The sequence below is a fragment of the Vanellus vanellus genome (assembly GCF_965231255.1).
Source record: "Vanellus vanellus genome assembly, chromosome: 5".
NCBI classification, from domain to species: Eukaryota; Metazoa; Chordata; class Aves; order Charadriiformes; family Charadriidae; genus Vanellus; species Vanellus vanellus.
In genome coordinates, this window is record NC_138910.1 from 41,331,453 (window position 1) to 41,352,912 (window position 21,460).

The 21,460-nt window shown below is 37.0% G+C and overlaps 1 protein-coding gene across 1 annotated transcript in view; it reads left to right on the forward strand.

The window, feature by feature from the left end:
• Positions 1-21,460, forward strand: part of SPAG16 (sperm associated antigen 16) — a gene marked incomplete at both ends in the record, with an annotated part of 451,795 nt that overhangs the window by 238,612 nt on the left and 191,723 nt on the right. The window contains 1 exon segment of the mRNA XM_082484005.1: positions 17,726-17,812. Within this exon segment, the coding sequence (XP_082340131.1) occupies positions 17,726-17,812 (87 nt within the window).

Sequence of the window (21,460 nt, forward strand, 5' to 3'; positions counted from 1 at the left end):
TTTTCTGGTGGCATTAAAGAATCGTGTGTGTTTTCATGGGATTATTGCCCAATCGCAAACTTTTCTATGCAGGCTCTGGGCCTTCCAGATAATTCATTGTGTAGGCACTGTATTACTCCGCAATGTGCTTTCAGTTTGTTGTCTGCTTCCAGAAGATTTAGCAGTACTGAGCACATGGTGCCCAGGTGGCCTGCAGATGTGCAGCAAGTGCAACATCTCCCAGAGATGTTTAGGATCGCAGAATCACAGAATGGTTGGGGTTGGACGGGACCTCTGGAGATCATCTCATCCAACCCCCTACCAGGGCAGGGTCTCCTACAGCAGGTTGCACAGGGTGGTGTCCAGGCAGGTTTGGAACGTCTCCGGTGTGAGAGACTCCACAAACTCTCTGGGCAGCCTGTTCCAGTGCTCTGCCACCCTCAAAGTAAAGAAGTTCCTCATGTGTTCTGCCCATTCAGGGAACTGCTGGATTCATTATGGACAATAGAGGTTTCTGTGTACAGAAATCCTGGAAAAAGCCTGAGGTGGTTTTGTGGTCTCTTGAAAGTTTGGATCATGTTTAAAGTGTGGAGTACCATTAATTGCATCTTTGAGCCTGCGAGTAAGGAGCTGCAATAATGCAGAACTAGCCTTTGGAGGTAAAAATACTCACGGCTCATGACTTGCAGATACACATGGGGGAGGAAGAGGCCTCACTGCCCCAGGAGGTTTCACAGGGGTCATTGCTAAGAGAAGCGCTGTGTTCAAGCAAAGAGTAAGACTGGTCAGGCAAGCTATTGTGTAGCTCTAAGAGAGCCAGGGAGGAGGAGGAATAAAAAAGTCAATGTTCACCCTTTCTGTCTGGCCACAGTGCCAACCAGACTTACGGTCCTCTCAATGAAAGGATCTCGGATATTGCTGTTAATATCCAAGATCACCGTCCACAAAGAGCGATCCTCAAAAGACTTTTTTCTGCTAGTTTTTAAGTCATAAACACTGAGTTCCACGTTATACATTAAACAAGGCTGAGACTTAAAAGCCTCTAACTTCACTCTAAGCATTAACATAAGAAAGAGTTGTAAGATTCATGTTAATCACAAAGGTCTCTGTTGGCTATCAGTGGAATAGAAGTATTCTGATTTGTGCCTTGAAATAGAGGCTTTAAAACCTAATCCAGGGTTTTAAAACCTAATCCAGTTTTTTCCACTGCAGAAACAGATTTCTTTTTTATTTATTTATCCTTTTATTACTAATGATAGCTATTAAAGAAATGCGAGACAGTCTGCTACGTTTTACTTAGGACTTTTGAACAGCATTTGTATTGCAAAGGCGTAATGATTTAATTTCTTAGAGAATCTTGGATTCTCATATAGTTCAACAAAACCTTCAGTTACCAGATTACATATTACATTTGACAATGGTTAGAACCTTCTTTTGAGTGGCACAATTAATTTTCAGTCATCTAACTGACTTTATGTAACACATCATATTTAGCAGACTAGACATTTAAGATGTTTTGTGAAACTGAGCTTATACAGGAAGTCAAAAGAAAAAAGGTTGTATCCATTTATTCTGCAAAGAAAACACTATTTCAGAAGCCTTTCAGTCAGTCAGTTCCACAGCGTACAGTATTAGCTGTTTTCAGGTACAGCAAAATTTTAATTTCAAAAGTTGCTTTGTTTATTTCAAAATCTTTGTCAAGCTTCCTACTTTTGATACAAGGTAGCAGTCTTCACATAACATCATTCTCTCTTAGGCCTACAAAGCCTACCAGTTTTGCTTCACAAACATGTTTGAGTGGGTGGGCATTAGATTTCCTTTGGGATTCTCAATCTCATTATTTTTATCAATAAAAAGCCTCTGCTGGACAAAGGAATAAATCACATATAAATGAAATATGAGAGATTACATGAGAAGCTCAGCTTTTGCTTAGTCTAATCCAATATCTTTGGCCAAACGTCTCAATGTCAGAGGCTTTATAAGTATTCCACAGGATCAGTCTGGCAAAGAGAAATCAATAACCAGGTAATGGATTTGATTAAAATTTTTCCCCTTCCACCCACTCCCACAAGCTAAATGTTTCTACCCATACTAATCTCTTCTGGCACGTGTAACTCTTGGTTATTCTCGGTGGGGTTTGGGGATATATATATAAAATATGGTTTATATCATTTCAGAGGGCTGTGTTAACTATTGGTGAGTATCTATTTTAAGAAAAAGCAACGTGTGTATCTCATACTATTTTTCTTCAGAAAGATCAGTCCTAGAATGTGCTTTTGGAAAATACAGGATGATAAGAATTGTAAGTTTGCTGCATGTTTAGATCCTGTTTTGTTGTGCAGAAGTTGCTTTCTGTTTTTCTGCTACTCTTGCCATGCTGAGGGGCTTTTTTTTATGCAGTCCAGGGTACCCAGCAGATGTCCAGACTGCTGGGCAAATCATCAGGTGTCTCCTTTACACCAGTCCTTTTGGTCTTCTGTCTTTGACATGGTTATATCAGCAGACCATGGGCCATCTGTAACATTTGACTTCAGAAACAGTAATAATTAGACTGTTAAAGTTCGGCAAGGATGTTACCTCTGCTTTAAAGGAGTAGTTTTCAATACCAAAAGGAAGAAAAAGAAAAGAATTACTATTGCATACATTTGGAAGTTGAGCCACAGCTGCTTTAGTTGTAGAAATTTGTTTGGACTTTGTACCACTTTTTTCTCTTTAAATATATGCTTCGGTTTCCAGAACTGTCCTTGAAAGCTATTCTAAACGAGAAATACTTTGCAGGACGAAATGCAACTTCTTTCTTTTATATCAGGAACCATAAGAATCTATCATTATATTGATTTTAAAAAGCAAACAGTCTGCAGTTCCAAGTGTGGTTACTGAATAGGCTTCACTTTTCATCCAGAATGACCATGTTCTAATGAAAAACTACCTTTGGCTTCTATTTTGTAGTTGGTGGAAATACTGACCACTCAAAGTTAGAGTGATTCACTAATAATATCTCCATTACAATAATTCAGCAAACAGCAGGAGAGAGAAATGCTGATGACAGTTGAAGAGAGGAGAGGGAGGAAACTGGCTGACAGAAGCAGCAGTCCTCCTATTGAGCAATTCAAATGTATATTTGAAATAATTACAGGAAGAAAATATATTGTAATAAAATGCTGCGCTTTGGTGAAACTGCTCTGTAGTTAGTTCCACAGGTAGCTTTACACACATTCAATTTCAAAACCAGTGATTGAAAACCTGTTGAAGTTTTTGTGTAAAACTAATAAATAGTAGGAGACCTTGCCAATATTTAAGATAAACCACAACATTTTATTTTGAAGGCCAAAGATTTTATATCACAGCCATTTTGTTGATTGTCTTGTTAGATATTTTCTGCTGGTTAGCACATGTGGCTCAGATTTTTGAAAAGCCCTTGTGCAGTGGGAGCCGGTTAAAAGGTGTCCGGAGTCTGGTTGTGGTGTTTTAAGTGCTTTGCTGTAGACTTTAAGGCATTATTGTAACTGAAATGAAGTAAGGTCTCTTGCACTTTAGAAATGTATGATAGGATGCTTACGCTGATTGTTTTTTCTTTTTTTTTTTTTTTTTGTTTCTTCTGTGTTGCTAAGGAGTTGCAGTTGTAAACATTGTGAAAAGTATAGTTGGTTTCTTCATTTGTTTTCTGTCTCCTGTATGTTAGTTTTCTTTTGTGTGGATACGTAATGAGAAAGTTCATTTCTCTTTCTCTTGGTGGAGGGAGAAAGGAATGTGGCTTCTGAAATGTAAATCTTGTTTCACAGGGCATATGAGCATATGCCTGCTTCCCAGCAAGCTACCAAATTACATGTTTTTCCAGAGTACCCCAGAGTTAAGGCTGAGTGGCAGCTTGCTTTCAGTGAGGCAAGCTAGGAAAGACAGTTAAAGTGTACGTAAGAGGGCAAAGAAGAGAGTTGGAAGCAATCCGCCTCAAAGGGATTTTACTCAGACTTACAAAACACCTGGAGAAATACCCAGAGAAACACCAGTGACATTAACCCTGACCAGCTCTCTCTGCTTGCTGGACGATGCTCAGTCCCCACCACCCCTTGGCTAGGTGTACCACCAGAAGGAGCACATCCTGACGGCTCGCTCTGCTCGGAGCAGCTGCTGCTCCAGCAGTCAGTCAGCCGCCGGTGCCAAGTGAAGCCCCATAGCTGGTTTGCTCCTCAGGAGGAGACAGGGGGCCGGAGGGAAGGACTCAGCCCACCGGTCACCAGCCAGAAATGTCAGCAGCTTGAAAAACAGAAGCTGTGATAAGATGAAACCCTAATTTCTGTAACGTTCTAGTGAAACAAGTTGTTAATTCGTACAGCTATACATTTGAGAAAGGTTTGCATTTCCCTCACAAAGCAGTACCCCTTGATTTCACTCATTATTTTTAATTATGTAATATATTATATTGGATGATATTTCTATGCTTTTCTATGTACCAAATACGTAATTACCAAGATTTTTTCTTCGATGTTAAGAGTCTGGCCAGTCACACACATGAGGACACATATTTTCTCAAATGGAATTGAATCCTTGGCCACAGTTTTTCAAAGATTTTTTCCTTGAAAAAGTGTGAGGAGGTGCCAACAGGTTGGTATGTCAACACTGTAGTTTTGTTTTTAAAACAGTTTTAATACTATAAAAGCAGATTCCCTTTTGGTGAAATCAAACAATTTAATTCAAACTCAGAATTTCTTAGGGATGTCATACTGGGATTCTGTAGTTTCTTTTGTCTGATCTTTACCTTGTTCACTTGTTCATTGGCTTTTCTTTTTTTTTTTGGATGAACTAATGCCATTTTTACTGATTAATTTGTTGCCCCTCCATACAAATATGAAACATTTCTTTAAAGCCTCTTTCAAAAAGACCTCCATTTTTATACCCACAGTATGAAGTATTTGACCTTGGATACATTTGAACTCCTAATGGGAATAAAAAGATAGCTAGTCTTTGCATAGTATTATTTAAATTATCATTTAGCTATCTTATCTTTATAATACGTCATTTAAATTTTATTCTTGTCTATAAGGTAAATAGCTTTCAAATGTACTGAATGCTTTGCTTACCTAGAAATAATCTCATTCTTCTTAAATGATTGTCTTGTGTCTCTACACTTTCTCATTATCTGAATTTTAGACCTGAAACCAGCCGTATTTAATATTGGGAGCATTAAACCAATCTAATCATATTGGTTGAAAAGGCATAACGATTATCTTTATCGGTTTCACAAAACAGGTGTCAAGTTTAATCATTCTCTTTGCAACAAAAGTTTATTCAGTTGTTCAAATTCAGTAATATTTTGATGTGATTGTTTTGACTCTTAGAAATTAAAGGAAACTTACTAATCAGCTGTGTGGGTAATTAGATCTGGTGTTTACTTGAAAGAAAGAAAATAATTTCTGTATGATAACCACTTTGATAGGGAAAGGGAGGAGGAATATGCAGTTGAAATCTCTTTATAGAATACCAATAAAGTGGTATACTTCTAAACCTATTAGTTCAGCTTCAGTGAAGCAATGAATATGTTCTGTGAAAGTTTTGCAGAAATTTGCCGGCTCATCATGGAATTCTCGGGTTTCTTTTCTGACATCTCACCTTGATTTCCAGTTTCTGCTATTCCCGGTACAACTGCTGCCAGGAAGTCACCAGGAACAATTCAGTTTCGCAAATCTTCAATTAATTTATTTAGGTTGAGAGAAAAAGATGTTGTTCACCATGGTGGCTTCAGATTTTGAGTAGTTTAGGTTTTCTTCTAGCTTCATCAGCATCGCTATTTGAGGATGACGAGTTGGAATTATGGAGCGCTAGCTGCCTCCTCACTTGGATTGGTCTCAGTTTCGCTGGTCTGGTCCTGTGTTTCTGCTGAGCATGTTACTCTCGTTCTATTCAGAGTTGTTATACACATCAAAACATCTCACTTAATAGAATCTCTTGTGTTATGTTTCTTTGTGTGCAATTATAATCTTGATGCCTTTAACATTCTTGGTTCATTATTGTTTTCTTCTGTGCAATAAAGGCAATTGCTTTTCCCTAGAGTCTGCTGCGAGGGTTCTAGTGGAGTAGATGAGGAGATATCCATGTTTGTTATATTGTTAAAATGTGTGTTTCCTAAAGTGTAGCTGTTAAAATAACAAACATTAGTGTCAGAGTTGACTAGAGAATGGCAATTCAATTGAGGCAACATCTAAGATATTTGAATTGGAAATAAACCCCAAATATTTAGAGCATTTACAAAAACTGAATTGCATCAAAATGCCTCTTTTCAAGGTAGGAGGCTTAGGTTTAATATAAATATCACATTGATAATTTTTAAAAAGATTTTAGAAGGTGAGGGCACTTTTTTTATCAGTATGACTGACTTATTTGGTTACTTCTCTGGCCTGAAGTATTTAGACAGAGGTTCAAATCCGTGTGTTGCCTGATGCTGCAGGTTTTTGCTATGCCCATGCCAGTGTTATGGCTAGCTGCTGTGGAACGGAAGGATCCTGAGTCTTTTGTCCTCGGTCTGTTTACAGCCACTCACTTCCAGTCCCTGGGCTTGGACAGCTCTGGTGCACAGTGAGCCCGCTTGGAGAACTCAGCTGCCAGGAAACTTCATTTCTGGTTGGTTTTTTTTTTTTTTTTTTCTGCACTATTAATTTTCTGCTAATATAATGCTAATGAGGGCAATGTGTGTCTGAGGAACGCAACATGAAACCTTATCCTAGTCACAATGATCTATCTGTGATGAAAAATAGCATTCTGAATTAGATGGAGGAAAAAACTTGATTATCGGTTTGTCATGTTTGAAGTCAAGACCTTCCCTTTCATACAGTAACATCAGTGTCCTTCATTTATTTCATCTTGCCAAAAATGATCTAATCAGTACAATTCAGTAGATGTTGGAATGATGAGTGCTTACTAGTTGGTGATGCATTACCTTTAATTAGATATTTTAGCTCAAATATATAGGATTCATCTTTGCAAGGATATAAATATGGTTATTTTAGTCCTGGATGCTATTTAATTCCATTGTATATCAGTAGTATTTCCTAATGTGTTTCTTTTGTTTTTAATATGTGGGTTTTTTTTTTCAGTAAACCGTGTGGATTTTATGCCCTAACCCTTGGATAGTATTTGTTGGGATCAATTAATGGAGATTTGGGATTTCCTGGCATGAATCTTGTTTCAAGGACTAGACCTTACGTTACTGCTTTCAGTTGTGAATTACTAAAAGTCATCATTAGCATCCAATAAGCTTTAATGGTTGCAGTAAGGAAAATTTGTCTTGAGTACAAACTTCAGATATGAATTGTAAAACTGTCATTTATTTGTTGTATTTATGTGTTTTCCCTCAAGATGTATCATTGCAGGAATTCGGGTTACTTCATGTACGAAACAGTTGCAGTGGCACAAGTAGCAGGGGGAGTTGACAAACTGTGAATGAGCAATGGGACTTGTCTGGTTATTGAAGGACGTGGGTGTGGAACCATGCTCTTCGCTTGTTGTAGCTGTATTCTTTGCATTCGAATAGTGTATATATATAAAATGAATGGGGAACAGAAAGAAAGAAGGCCACAGTATATGTGTCCACACTTTAGATCAACTTTGAGAGTTGTTGGGTTTGAGGCTTTGGGGTTTTTTTGGTTTTCCCCCTTCTTGAGCAATCAGGTGTTAGATTGCATGGCCTTGTGAATGGAAATTCAGTTTTCATAGAAAGCCTTTATGTGAAAAGATGGAAGATTATGTTACTTTTGGTATGGTGCTTTCTCTTGCACCAACCCAAGATTCTGTTTAGGTTCAGCATTTCCATTCCTCATCCACTCTTGGACTTCAAATTGTTATTGATCACTGCTGCCATTAACTAATTCCCTGCCTTTGGTTGTGTTTGTATCCATAGGGCATGGCTCAGTAAGATCATCAGTTGCCCAAAATACAAACACTTGGCTAGTGCACTGTCTTGTGTGTTTTCTTGGGCTTTACTGTTGAGATCATTACACAGCGTGAGTTAAATATTCTTCCAGGTGCCTGGGAATGTTCAAATCCCAGTGCAGAACTTTCCACAGGCTGTGAAATCTCTATGCACTCACTGAACTCTCTATGCATACGAATATGCAGCTTAAAAATGATGCTTTGTACAAACATGCAAATGGGATTAATGGCTGTCGTTCATTACTGGCTATTGATTGAGATTAGACATCACTGGACAACCATTTGGGGTTGATAATGGATTTGAAATGACTGATCCACAACTTTGTGTTTCAGAGGAACTGTGACACAGGATTATCATTGTTAATATAGGTCATAATTCTGTTCTGTTCGTGGAATTCATGTTTCTGAACCCCTTCCAAACCACATTTTTCCCTACTTCAACGGGCCTTCATTAAAATTTGAGGGTTTGGAATCACTCCAATGGAAGAAAACCAACACATGCTAGATGGGATGGCTGTTCAGATTAAGTATCACACATTATTAGCACACTATTTAATGTATGTTATGGATGTTGATTGGTACTATGCATGATTTTGTGAGCTAAATACACTAATTTATGTGTAAAAAATAATAGTGCATAGGGAGAGTTTAACTTAAATTGACATTGAGGGACAATATTGGAATGGTACAGAATATATAACATTTCTGGAAAATATGATAGCTTTGCAATGTTTACTCGTTATATTTAATTTCAGGCAAAATAATTATTCCTCTTTAAGTTAATGGAGGAAGAACTATTTGGCAATATCCTAAAGCAAGATCACATGACTGGACCCAGCAACTGTTTGCCTTCAGCATAAGCAGCCTTTGTAACTGGAGATCTCACTAGCTAGGGTCCTACAAGCTCCCTGCTGCAAATGGGATGCCCGAATGCTCCTACCCCTTGGAAAACAGATGTAGAATTTTGGTGTAGAATGCTGGACATGCACTGGCAGAAAGCTTGTAGGAGAGACTTAAAAAAAAAAAATAAATAAAAAGAGGGTTTTTTAGTTAAAAAGGTAGGTATTCATTGGTCTTTGAATCTTGCACAGAGCCCTGCGTTGCCTAGTGCCTGCTGTCCTGCTAACATGCATTTTGTTACATCTAATCTCCAAGTATTGCAACTACTGTATCTTTTGTCTTTTCATTTTTATTCCTTACCTGGCATGCTTCCAAAGCCTCCTAAAAGGCAATTTTGCACGTACTAAAAACTGCCTTCTACCAGGTGCCCAAATTATTTTAAAATCTCATTTAACCACTTTTAATTACATGGCATTGAAAGACAGCTGACTCATTTTTTTTTTTATATAATTTAAAAAGACTAGCCTGTAGTGAATGGTAACACCAAATATTTTTGCAGGGGTACGGAGCCAATCTTAGCAAGCTAATGGATTTGAATGTAGCAGGCCTGACTGTGGTCTGTATGGATTGTAACCTGAATTGGAACAATCTGCTACCTTGTGGACATAACAAAAAAAGAAAAAATCATCGTAACAAAGCGGAATGCAGAGCTATAGGCTGTGCTTAGAGCAGGCCAAACCCTTGAAATAAAGGAATAATTGTGCACGGGGACAGAGGCAAGCTGGTAAGAGCAGCGGGAAAAGTGCCAAGCAAAACAGGATTTTTCTGTGTGTGTATGGCTAGGTATGCCAGCATCTGTCATCAGTACTCAGTTCAGAAAGGGGAAATGCCTTAAAATATGGTGTACTTATTTGGTTGAAACTTGTTTATAAATTATTTGAATTCATTGTCTGAAAATTCATATATGCCATACCGGAACTTTTTTTGGTAGTAGGAGCATGTTATATTTAAATTATCGCAGATGTGAAATTGTCACTTTTGAAGGGTAATGTAGCCTCAAGGAAGTTTTAATAAAGAAGGTGAACTTCATTAAAACAAAAGGTCGTTACTTTTATGATGCCTAGTCCTAGTGTCTGTCTTATCTAGAAGCAGTGGTGCTATGCCAAAAGATTGCTTTTTTTTTTTTTTTTTGCCTTGATGTCACACCCAGCTGTCAGCCAGGCGGGATGGCAGAGGGAAACAGTTATCCTGCAGTTATCCTGTCTCAGGTCAATATATAAGCATGAAATATGATAAAAAGATCTAGCAATTAGGTAACGTAGAGTGAAAAATTACCTTGAGTTTTGCACTTGGCGTACTACACATTGACAGTTTTCTGAAGATTTCCAACCACTAGCCTTATGCCACAGGTTTTTGCAGGAGGATTGCATTTTTCTTCTCAGAGAAAAAGCCACGTACCTATGTACTACTATTCACCATCTGCTGGTTACTGCCATGCTTCCTGGCTTTGAAACTTCTTCATTGGTTTATAGAATGTCAGTTTATGATTGATTTTGCATTTTTGAAATTTAATTTTTTTTTTTCCTCAGCTTTCGTGATAAATGAGGAAAAGAAAATACCTTTTTTGTATTTCTGCTGCTGAGTATTCTGGCATTCACCTTCTGTATAAATGACATTTTATGTCTATTAATAAAACAGGAGCAGAATTGGTCTTAAGATTATTCTGAAGGATGAAACATATTACTATTACTACCTAAGATGTGTATTAGATACATAGTCCATGAGGATAATGAAAGCAACACCCAAAACTAACCATAGATATCAAAAAACCTAGGGGTTTTAATAAGAAGTGTCACTGTAAATAATTAATGTGACTCAGAGTTCCTTTAACAAAAAAAAGTGAACTATATCTCAAGTCTGTTTCAAGGTTACAAAATCTATTAGAAACAAAATCTTAGCCCGAATTTAAACAAAGCACTCAGGAGCAAAGAACACAAGGATGGCTGCATGTGCCAAATTCTTCTGGACCCTCATCCTGTCCCCAGCAGTGAGTACCAGGGGATGCCTAGGAACGGACAAGAATAGGAAAGGTATTTGCAAGGTTTTGTCTTAGTACCCTCCTGGACTCTACTTTTTATTTCAGAGCTTCTTGAGCCTGATGAAGTTTCCATGTAATCCTTGATGTATTCCTCTTCCAGGACTTTGTCCCATCCTCCTTTGTACCCACAAAGAGTTGGATCTACATTGTCCTTTTTAAAGAAACTGGACAAGTCTCCTGCCTGGTGTGGAAAAAGTCCCCTGTTGTCTTTTCAATATTTTTTTTAATGGGAACTTTTAAAATAAAACGTTGACCCCAATGTTTTTTAAATTCAGCCCGATTTTCACCTTTTCTGGTGACAAGAAAATGGGGGGCTATGACAAAAACACACCATGGCAAAGTAGGACAATAAAGAAGAGTTCTGATGACTGCACGGCTTAAGTGATATTTGGTGTTTTCATCCCTTACATTGTTTTTCGTATCAAATGGGAGAGTGTTTAAATACAGCTCTTATAACCAAAGTTGGGACCCCATTGGTAGGTATATACTTTCCTAAGTGTAACTGTCAGGATCACTGTTTTTGACCTTGTTTCTAAGGAAAATGAAGCTTATAAGGATGTACTCTCCCCCTTTCCAACGCTGCTTCTATGCATGTTCCTTACACCCTCTTCCATGCTCTCTAGTAACTTTTAACCTGCAGGCTAATTCTGACAAAACTTGGAAGTCTAAAGAATCAATCAATTCCTGATATATGTATTCAGCCAAGAGCTAGGATGGTGGAGCAAAGAGGCAAAAGATAATTCCATAGGCATTCAGGCTTCATTAGTTCTGTTTTTCATGGAATAACTCAGTTTTTCTAGACATTTACTTTCTTTATCTTTCCTCTTTGGCCTACCATAAAATGTCAGTAAAATTAAAGTAATCTTTAACAGTATTTGCAGTTCTTCCCTTGGGCTTTGCTGTGCTTAGGGTCTACCTGCGCTGATATTGCAAAAAGTATAGTAGCTTTTAGAATTTTGCTTTAGAACAATTCAATTAATAGAGGTAAATAAGAGACATCATTTTTCCAAGTAAGCAATTGGAATACTGATTGTAAAGTGTTTTTTTCAATTGCCATGGTAAAAGTCTGTTAATCCTTTACTATTTTAGACCGTATGTTTAAAATTTGTTGTTGAGTTGCTGATGCTTACGTTGTATACGTTGTAAGTTCCAGTCACATACCACCTGTTTTAACGTGTTGCTTTGAGAACCATTATTTGACAGCACTGTGTGTAAGGCTTTGCCTTTTGATTTAGACTGTAATTGCCTCGGGAAAGGAGCCGTATCTTAGTTTGTCTGCAGAACACTGGGCACGTCCACAGCGCTACATAAATAATACATACAAATGCCAGTACACAGATGCTGCTATGTTCTCTTAATGCCATGTAGAATACAGTAACAAAATTCTTGCCTGATTCACAGCACTGTCCCTGACAACTGCTAAAAATAATATTCCTGCAATTAACTCTTAAGATATGGTGGACAGAGAAGTCTGCCTTACTGTTATTTACCAAATGAACAGCAGAGCCAGATGTTCTCTCTCTCCGCCAGTACTCTGAATAAAGCTGACTAAGAATGCTCAGCGGTTATGAAGAGGTACTGCTCCAGTCAATGTTATGAGAGGTTGAAAGAGGGATGTCCTAGGCAGCTAGATCTAATGATGCAAATGGCTTTATAATTTATTTTGGCTGGTGCAAAATGACAATCCTTGTAAATTTTGAAGGATGGGATCTGCGGTCCTGCTTGGCAGCTGATGTTGTGAAGCAGAATAGCTTGCTAGCTCTATGTTCCGCACCGTCTTCAGAGGTAACCTGAGTAATCCCCCTGGAGTAGTTCAAAATTCAGATCTGAGTCCATTGTCCAGAAATATTTGAACGGGGTGTAGTTTTTGAAGCTGCTTTGACTGTTGATATTACTTTCCCTATATTTACAGGGCAACGCTATCAGTGTAGCTACTGCCTCCATTTGACTGGTATTCCAGAAAGGTACTCAGTCACCTGAAATGTTGTAGAATAGCTCTCTGCCAAAGGCTCGTGTTGTCGCTGAATATGACCCTTAATTATTGATATGTCTACAACTCAGTAAGTATTAATGGAGAGGCATCTTTTAGTGAGAGCAGTGAAGCTGGAAGAAGGAGGAATATATAATGAAAGGAAATGTGTGTGTTTAGAATACGATGGAGGAAAGATTTGCTAAGGCCTGAGAAGGTAATGATTTTGTGGAATGCAGAATGAACATTCCCAAAGATTTTTTTCCCCCTGTAATTGTTTCTGGAAGGGCAGGTTTATAGCAGCAATTAGGAATACTTGAAATCAGTTGAAAGGTAGAACTGGGTGTGTATTTAGTATTTAAAAAAAAAAAAAAAAATCGATTGGTAGAGACAGTGCAGGGGTTACATGTGTCATAATCCTTCCATTGCCTAGGGCTTTTAAAAGTTTTTTTCTACACAAATACTTTGTTCTAAACTATACATATATATATATATATATTTAATCCCTTATAGTGCTTTTGTCTGCCAGAAAGTCCAAACAGAAAACCCCCAAAATAGACCAAGCAAGGCCATACAAACACAACTGATCGGGTCCATGTAGCACTGTACAAGCATGTACTGCTACTTTCTTTTAAAAAAATTACTAGCACCAAACTTCTAAAAGTTGGCAAAGTTATTTGCATATATGTGAATATATTTCAAGTGACAGAAAAAGATAGGAATTTCATTGTTCTTGTCTCCTAATATGTTGTCTGGTTCTTTTGTTTAGTAAAAAAGAATCAATGTTTTATTATCCTCCGAATTAACGATATACACATTGCACAATTACTTGGAGCTTTCTCTGTAAGTGATCAATCTTAAATTAAGATGGAGATTATGTATAAAGCTGTTGATAATTAAGGCTGAGCATCTAATGTCATATTTCCATATGTTTTTGATATAAAAATCAGTATGTATTTTTTTTTTGAAAATCAGTCATATGGTAGAGGACTATGTGGGTATCATAGACTGTTAAACTGACAACCTAAATCATTAAAACCATCTGCTTTTCCTGATATTCGCCCCCGCCCCCCAGATAATCTGATATCATACATGTAGACCAATAGTGCAGTAAAAAAAAATGTTGCAGCTGTGGGTAACAAAACATTACCTCAGAATTTGGGGGTTTTCTTTTATCTCCCAGGATCAAAAAATGCTGCGAATCAGAAAAAGTATGTCATTATTGATCAGCTATTAAGTAGATAGGATTTTTTTCAAAAAGCAGCAGCATTTTGATTTAGCGGCCTGACTTGGCTTGACGTAGGACTTTTTTTTTTTTTTTTTTGTTAATGTTTGTGTGGAGATTTCATGCTCACAAATTGCAGGCCCCAGTGCTAAAGGAGCTCTGACAGCTGTCATTCATGCTTCCCAGAAGTGCGGGTATGAAGTTGATACATGCATACTTGCAGATCCTCAACAGATGCAAGTCCCCTTTCTTCAGTGAAGCAGTGCTTTTTTTTATGCCCGGGGAAAATTAGGGAGCTTGTGTTGTGGGGCACTGGGCCCCCCTGTTCCTGAGTATTTTCGCCCTTACTTCCACTGTCAGTCTGTCCCTCAAAACTTTTCCTCCACAAGCTACGCTTTTGTTTTCAATCTCCGCTTTTTTCTCCTTTGATCTGTAAGGAGGGCTAAACCTCATTTGTAACTCTTTCCCCTGCCACAGATTGCCAAATTGAATCCATTTGAACTACCTTCCTGCTCATATCTGTTTTCTGAAAGATTTTCATCACTGCCTGAATGGTGTATTCTCAGAATTCAGCCCAAGGAACCGGTTCGTCATGTAGCATTTTGGGGATCATGTGTTAAAAAATACATAAGCAATAAATCTGTGATTCACAACAGTGGCAGTGCATACTAGCCTCTGAATCAATTATAGATTTCATCGGTCCCACTTTATACCTGCTCCTGAATTTGTTTTAAAATACCTCTTGTTTCATAAATGTATAAGAGGTATGATAATTTGTCATTTCGCTAATTTTATCTGTCTCCAGAAGTGAGATCCAGCTTGAGTTATTAAAAGTACAAGCGTTTCATTAATAAAAGCACATTTATTCCTAGCAGCTTGACAAAATTAGGGTCTCCTCCAAACCCTTACTCAGTTTTCAAGCCTTTATGCTTTAGTGTATGTGAAAAAAGCTTGAGAATTATTCCTATGCAATGTTAAAATTTTTGAGAGATTAATCTCTCAAAGCTTTGTCTTAGGCATGGGGGTGTAACCGCCTTAATGAGGATTATAATGATATTTTCACAAAAAATAGCAATCTAAAGTGTAAGTGTTAAAAATAGTCAAAAGTTTAGGAAGGTGATATTTCATAATGGCAAGTTCCCCCTTAAGATCTATCAGGTAAATGATGCACATATTTCAAGCTGTCTTAGTAGGTACGTTTACAGAACAATCTGGTGGACATCTATTGGAAAAGGGGAAAAGGAAGAATATAAAAAAAAAAAGAATTTGACACCCTCCTTCCTCCCAGATCTTTTTTTGTTTTCTTTTTTTACACTGCAACAATGAACTAAATATCTCTAAGTGTATTTTTAGGATGAAGTTTTACAGTAGTGCTTGGTATCAACCCTTGAGCTGTTTTCAGTTCCCACAGTTTTATGTCCAGATATTTGGAAGAAGGATTTCTACTGCCTGTGATAGCACATTTTCCGTTATTCAAATAAAAGCAGAGTTTATTGGATCCTAAAGGCGAGATCTTCTTATTTATGTTGGTGAGATAACAGCAGAAATTGGTCTGAAAAGTCAAGTTTAAAATATTTTTGGCCTGTATTTTTGTGTATTATCCCCAAACATTTTTCCTCTGTTTTTTTTTTTTTAGTAAACAAAATAGAAACCCTCCATTATTCCTGGTATAATTTGGGAAGGCTGCATTAACTTTTTCAGTACTTTGAAAAAGTTTGGGGTGAAGGGATTATAGATCAGTTGATCTAACTTTTATACTGGGAAGGCTAGTAGGAATGATATTAAGAACCAAAAATACAGGATACATAGATACATTTGTTATAGTGAAGCATTGGTAGGTGTCAGCATGGCTTTGGAAATTACATCTCAGAAATCTGTTAGAGTTCTCTGGAGGTCTTGCTGAGCATTTGATCAAGGGAGATTCATGAATGTGGTATACTTGGATTTTCCGTAAATACTTCTTAAGGGCATTTGACAAAAGCTCTCAAAGAAGTGAAACTGTCGTGAATGAAAAGGAATTTATCTTGTGAATTTAAAAACTGGTGAAATGATAGGAATAAAATGTCACTTTCAGAACAAAGAAATTATTATCTAAGTTCCATAGGGATCAGTGCTGGGACTAAGTTATTAAGATGAACTTGGAAATGGGGGAAGAGAATGAGGTGGATGAGTTTGCTGATCACAATAATTAGTCAGGGCAGTAAAAATGAAGGTTGTGTGTGAAGAATTACAGGAAATTAATTCCAGTTGCAGCAGTTGACTTGACAGTGAAGTGGCAGATGAAAGTCAGTGCAGATGTATGAAGTAATGCACATGAAAAAAAATGGTCCTAATTATGCACAGATAATAATGGGTATAAACAAGTTGTTAGTGCTCAGGAAAGAAATCTTGGAGCCACAGTGGTCAGTTTTCTGAAAATCTCTGTGTAGTAGTGCTAAAAATGCTACTCCAATGAAAAGAATACAAAAAAAAACCAGAAAACACTACTATGCCATTGTATACCTCCATTGAATACCTGTTTCTTCAGTACTCGTGCTCCGTCTCAAAAGGTGTTCAGAGAGATAGTAAATGTGATAAAAGAGATGGAATGACGTCTGTATGATGAATGAGTCAATACAGTAGGAGTCTTCAACTTTACAGGTAAAATATTATATAATAGGGAGCCTATAATAAATACCACAGTTGGTTTAGAGAAGGTAAATGTGTAGTCAGTGTTTACTTTTAATCACAGCACTAGAATTAGAAGCATCGATTGAAATAAAGTAAGTTATTTTAGACCCAAAAATAGGTTTTTTCACTCAATGCATAATTACATCTTGGAATTCATTGACACAAGAGATTGTGGGTGCCAAAGGTTTGCATATGTTAAAAAAATTAATTAGTCATAGAAATAAAACTCCATGGATTCTTGTCAAGTACAAAGATCTCTTCTCAAAGAAATCCTGAGCCACAAGCTAAGTATGGGAGAGTGTAATAGGAGAATCACTCTACATTTTCTTCTTATTTTCTTTTTATTAAGAAACCCCCACTAGTTGTATAACATGTTACTGAACCAGATGGACTTTTACTCTGAAGCCGTATGTCCATACTTAAACAAAATATGCTAGTTTATATCTGAAGATTTGGCCGCAAAGTCTGAGTTAACTCTGTATTTTTCATTTATATAACATATCAATCACCCCGAGAGATGGTGAATGTGTTAGTGTTTATACTGAGTCAGAAGAGACAAAATTGTGATGCCTAAATAATAACTTATGTGTAGAAAATGGTATGGATTTGGGAAATAAGAAAATATTCTTCCCTGAAGCTCTTTTATTCTATTTGGAAAGCAGTTCTCAGGGCTTAAGTTATTTTACTGATAAATTCATAAATAGACTATAAAAAGTAAGGATGTAATTTTTGGATCCCATATTTACTTTGCCATGGAAGATGGCTGCTTGATATCTCCTTTTCTTTTCTTTTGATAGCGTATTTAATACATGACCCCTTCATCTATGATGTATCAGAAAACTGCATAAAGTAAAAATATGAATGTTTTCAAACATAATTTTTTGTTCATATGCGTTTTAATGTAAAATCAACAATTGCTACTTAACCTGTGTTTCCAAACATAGTTAAACTATTTTGCTGTGTACTTTGAAAAATCTTCACCTATATCCTTGATAGAAACTACTTTTATTCCTCATAACAGTGGCACCCAGCTGGTCACTTCAAGTGGGGATACAACAGTGTGGATATGGGACTTTTCAAAACACTGCTGCATTCCGACTTTAGAATGACATGCTCCTGGCATTCACATGGTGATTTCGTGGCTTCTGCCATGAAAGTGTCTGTTGTTAACTTGTGTTTACAACACAAGTAAAATCTGTGATGTTAACAGGTATGGAGTTACTGGAGATTCTTTATTAGCTGATTGATAGCCTTACTTAATAACCGCTGGTTTATGTTTTAGCTCAGTGAGAGGGAGATGTCTAGCATCAATTTGCGGACTTCACTTTAAGAACACAGATAAATTAAAGGGAGTGGTGCAAAAAACAGGCTTTGGTGTGATTTAATAGATAAAGGCTTTACTATATAGGGAGCTGGGAAGGACTTAATCTAAGACAGTGCCGAAAAAAAGTATTTGCTTTTATTTAGCATCTGTTTTTCTGTGGGTTTTGGTTTTGGTGTTTTGGTTTTGGTTTGGGTTGTTTTTTTTTTTTTTGTTAAGGCCAGACCTTTGTGGAACTTCATTACATAATTAAAATAAGCAACTGAACAAAAATGTAAGTAAGTTTTCTATCTGCATTTCTAGCTCATGAGTATACAACACGCTTTAAGGTTGGACAGGTGGAAATTGATTTTATTCATTATATATGGTTTGGCAAAGTGACTCCTGATTAATAAATCAACGTATACCTCTTAATTTTCTTTATTATCCAGACAAATGCATTTTTATGAAGGCGCTTCTAGAATATTAGTATATTCCTGCTTACCAATTAATGATTAGTTCCTCAACTTCCTTCAGTTATATTTGAGGTGACGTATTTTGATTAATTTACACCTTAAAGGAATGGAATGGATTTTTTTTTTTCCCCCCAAACTGTTCCTTCGAGACTCTTGAATAACTTAAGAATAGTGTTACTGACACCACTGTACTGTACTAGGTTTGATTTTTAACAATGGCATATCATCAATCCGCAGACAAGTCTCCAGTCTCATTTGTGTTTTCCCTGGTTCTTTACTCTGCAGTCCTAATGGATTTTTCCGTTTCTTCTCAGTCTTTTTCTTCCTTTGCATTTGAATGAGGTGAAATATACCTTCAAGCTTGTAGGCCACTGCAGGGAAAGAAGCTTCACTGAAAAAGCAAGGGAGACTTTCTTCTTTCCTTCCTTTTGCCAAGATCACTCCCAGTCTGCTGCAATTACGGTGAGCCCTGCAACTGAGACCTAGAGACTTATTTGGGAGCATGACTGGTGGAGTTGGAGAGTTGAGAGGTTTTGTTGTAAAAGTTACGTACTTCTCTGACAGGCATGTAGGAGTTTAGATTTTTCAAAATGTTGTAATTCAGCCAGATTTTTTGAGAGCTAATTAGAACTCTTATCAGTATCAGGTTTTCAGTCTTGCTTTCAAATCGTGAATTGAGGAAGCACTAAATAATAATAAAAGCATTGTTTTCCAAATGAGGTAAGCAATGTGTCCTTTCATGAAATATTCAGAATTATTTTGGCTAAGCTGAGAGCAGCTTTGTTCAAGACAACCAAGAAGTGTGTTTTATAACAGAAATTGTCAGCCAGTTCTGATGACAGATTATGCTTCCACCATTACTATCAGTAATAAGAAATAATGGTCGGTGTTTTGCTTAGAAATAAAAACACCAGAAATCTATTGTATTGTTGCCTCTTTTCTTAACCTGTTGTAGGATTTTAATACTTTGATCATCCTTTATGGCATATTCACGACCTTTAAGAAATCCTTTAAGAAATAATACTAAGAATAGCTTCAATTTCATGTCAGAATAGTTTTGAATTTGCATAGACAAAGGTTTTGTTTAGACACTTTAAAATATCTTCTCTACCGAGGAAGCTTTTGTAGTCAGAGGAATCAAAGCAAATCTTCATCACCAACCCATGCCTCCCACTCACACTCATTACCAACTCTCATTTCTACCTTCAGTGTATCTGATGTGCATTTTGCGTTTGAAAATAAGAGAGCAAGGAGCACGGCCACGATGTGAAAGGCTAGTTATCAGCATATAATTATTGAAACCTTAGGTCATGCAAAAATCTCAGTGGCTAAAGGGAGCAGGAGGCGGCACAAAAATGTGGTGTAGTATGCTTAAAATAGGAACATTCAGAGTATGAAATAAAAATGCCTCACTTGGAGACCTCGCTGGTGGACTGCCAGTCTGTTCACAATGAAAGATCATCTGTTCATTTACGTTGCATTAGTTAAGTCCAAAAGACAACTGAGTTCTGTTTAGCTAGTCTGTTTAGATGAATTTGTAAGATGTGTTGTAGAAGTGTCCGTGGTGTATGCACTTAGTGTAAAATGAGTACAATGGAAAAATTAGATGTTCTTGAAGAGCTTCTGTAAAAAGGGATTTGATGACAAGAAGACACTGCTTTTTCAAGCTTAAGACATCCCACCTAAAGGCCTAACTCTGCAGAACAGTCAGCTGCAATTGATCCTTATGCCCACGTTGACTGATTCAAGTGAAAAATCAACCCATGCAGAATATATGTCAAGGTGTGGAAATAAGGGAAATGTATTGATAAGTTAATCAGGCTAGTAATTCCAGTCTGGATTGTTAATTTGGTGATGATTATATACAGAAATGCTGTACAAAAGAACCTGCAGTGTATTTTGGCTTGGCAGTACTAATTGCCAAGCTAATTGGCTGAGTTTGGCAACGCTCATCCTAGACGTTTCCCAGTCTCACCTGTAAATTTGTTATGTGCCTGGACTTCTCATATATGAATGAAGCCAGCTGTACTTGGTACTATATAAATACGTAACCTCCTTCAGACTCCTTTACAGTCTGGTTGTGTGCCACGAAATGGGAAGGTGGAGCAGGCTTTTCACAAGGGTTTTCAATGCTTAGAAAGTTTGTTGTTTTTTCCATCCTCACAGAATATGTGCTTATATAGTTGTCATCTTTAGCATTCTCCCTCTCCAGGTGTCTGCCAGTTGACATAAGGTCTGAACAGGAGACAGAGCACAAGATAACATACTTGTGGTAGGATAATAATCAGTGATAGCAGTTATTCTGCTTAGTCTAGTGATTTATTCTTTACACTAATAAGGAATTAACATTTTATAAATGAGAGCTGTCTCTCTTCCTTAATATTACGTATTTGGATGGATGCCTGCTTTCAAATTGAATGGTCCTGGAAAGCAGTATATTGCGGGCAGAGGGGGGGAAGAAAGCAAGATGAATATCAAAGCTGTCACTGCCACCTTTTTAAGAGAGATATGTTGTAAATAAATGCTACAGATAGAAATACATACATTTCTGTAATGGGTGGCAGTCCTTTTTTTATTTCCAGACTTCAAAAAGCTGCTTTTATATATTAGAAACATACTTTTTTATCTATAAACATAGCTTTTAAAATACCTACAACAGAGTTCTCTGAGGTTAAAAAGTTGGTATCAAGAAAGTGGGGAGGCTGTTTGCTATCTTTTAGCACCAAAACCCAAGGGACAACTTTCACAATCATTAAATCCATTATTAGATTCCAAAGAATATGACGTGCAACATCTCTTAAATAGGAAAAGGTGACCAATAGTTTTAATAAATTATGTAATTCTTTCCCAATAATAAGAAAATTCAACCTGCTAATTTTTTTTACTTTCGTTTTATTAGAAGGTGAAACTACTGCTGAATTTCTATTTTTTTTTTTTCAATGGATATTTTTCACAAGCATTTTTCTTTCACGTATGTTGG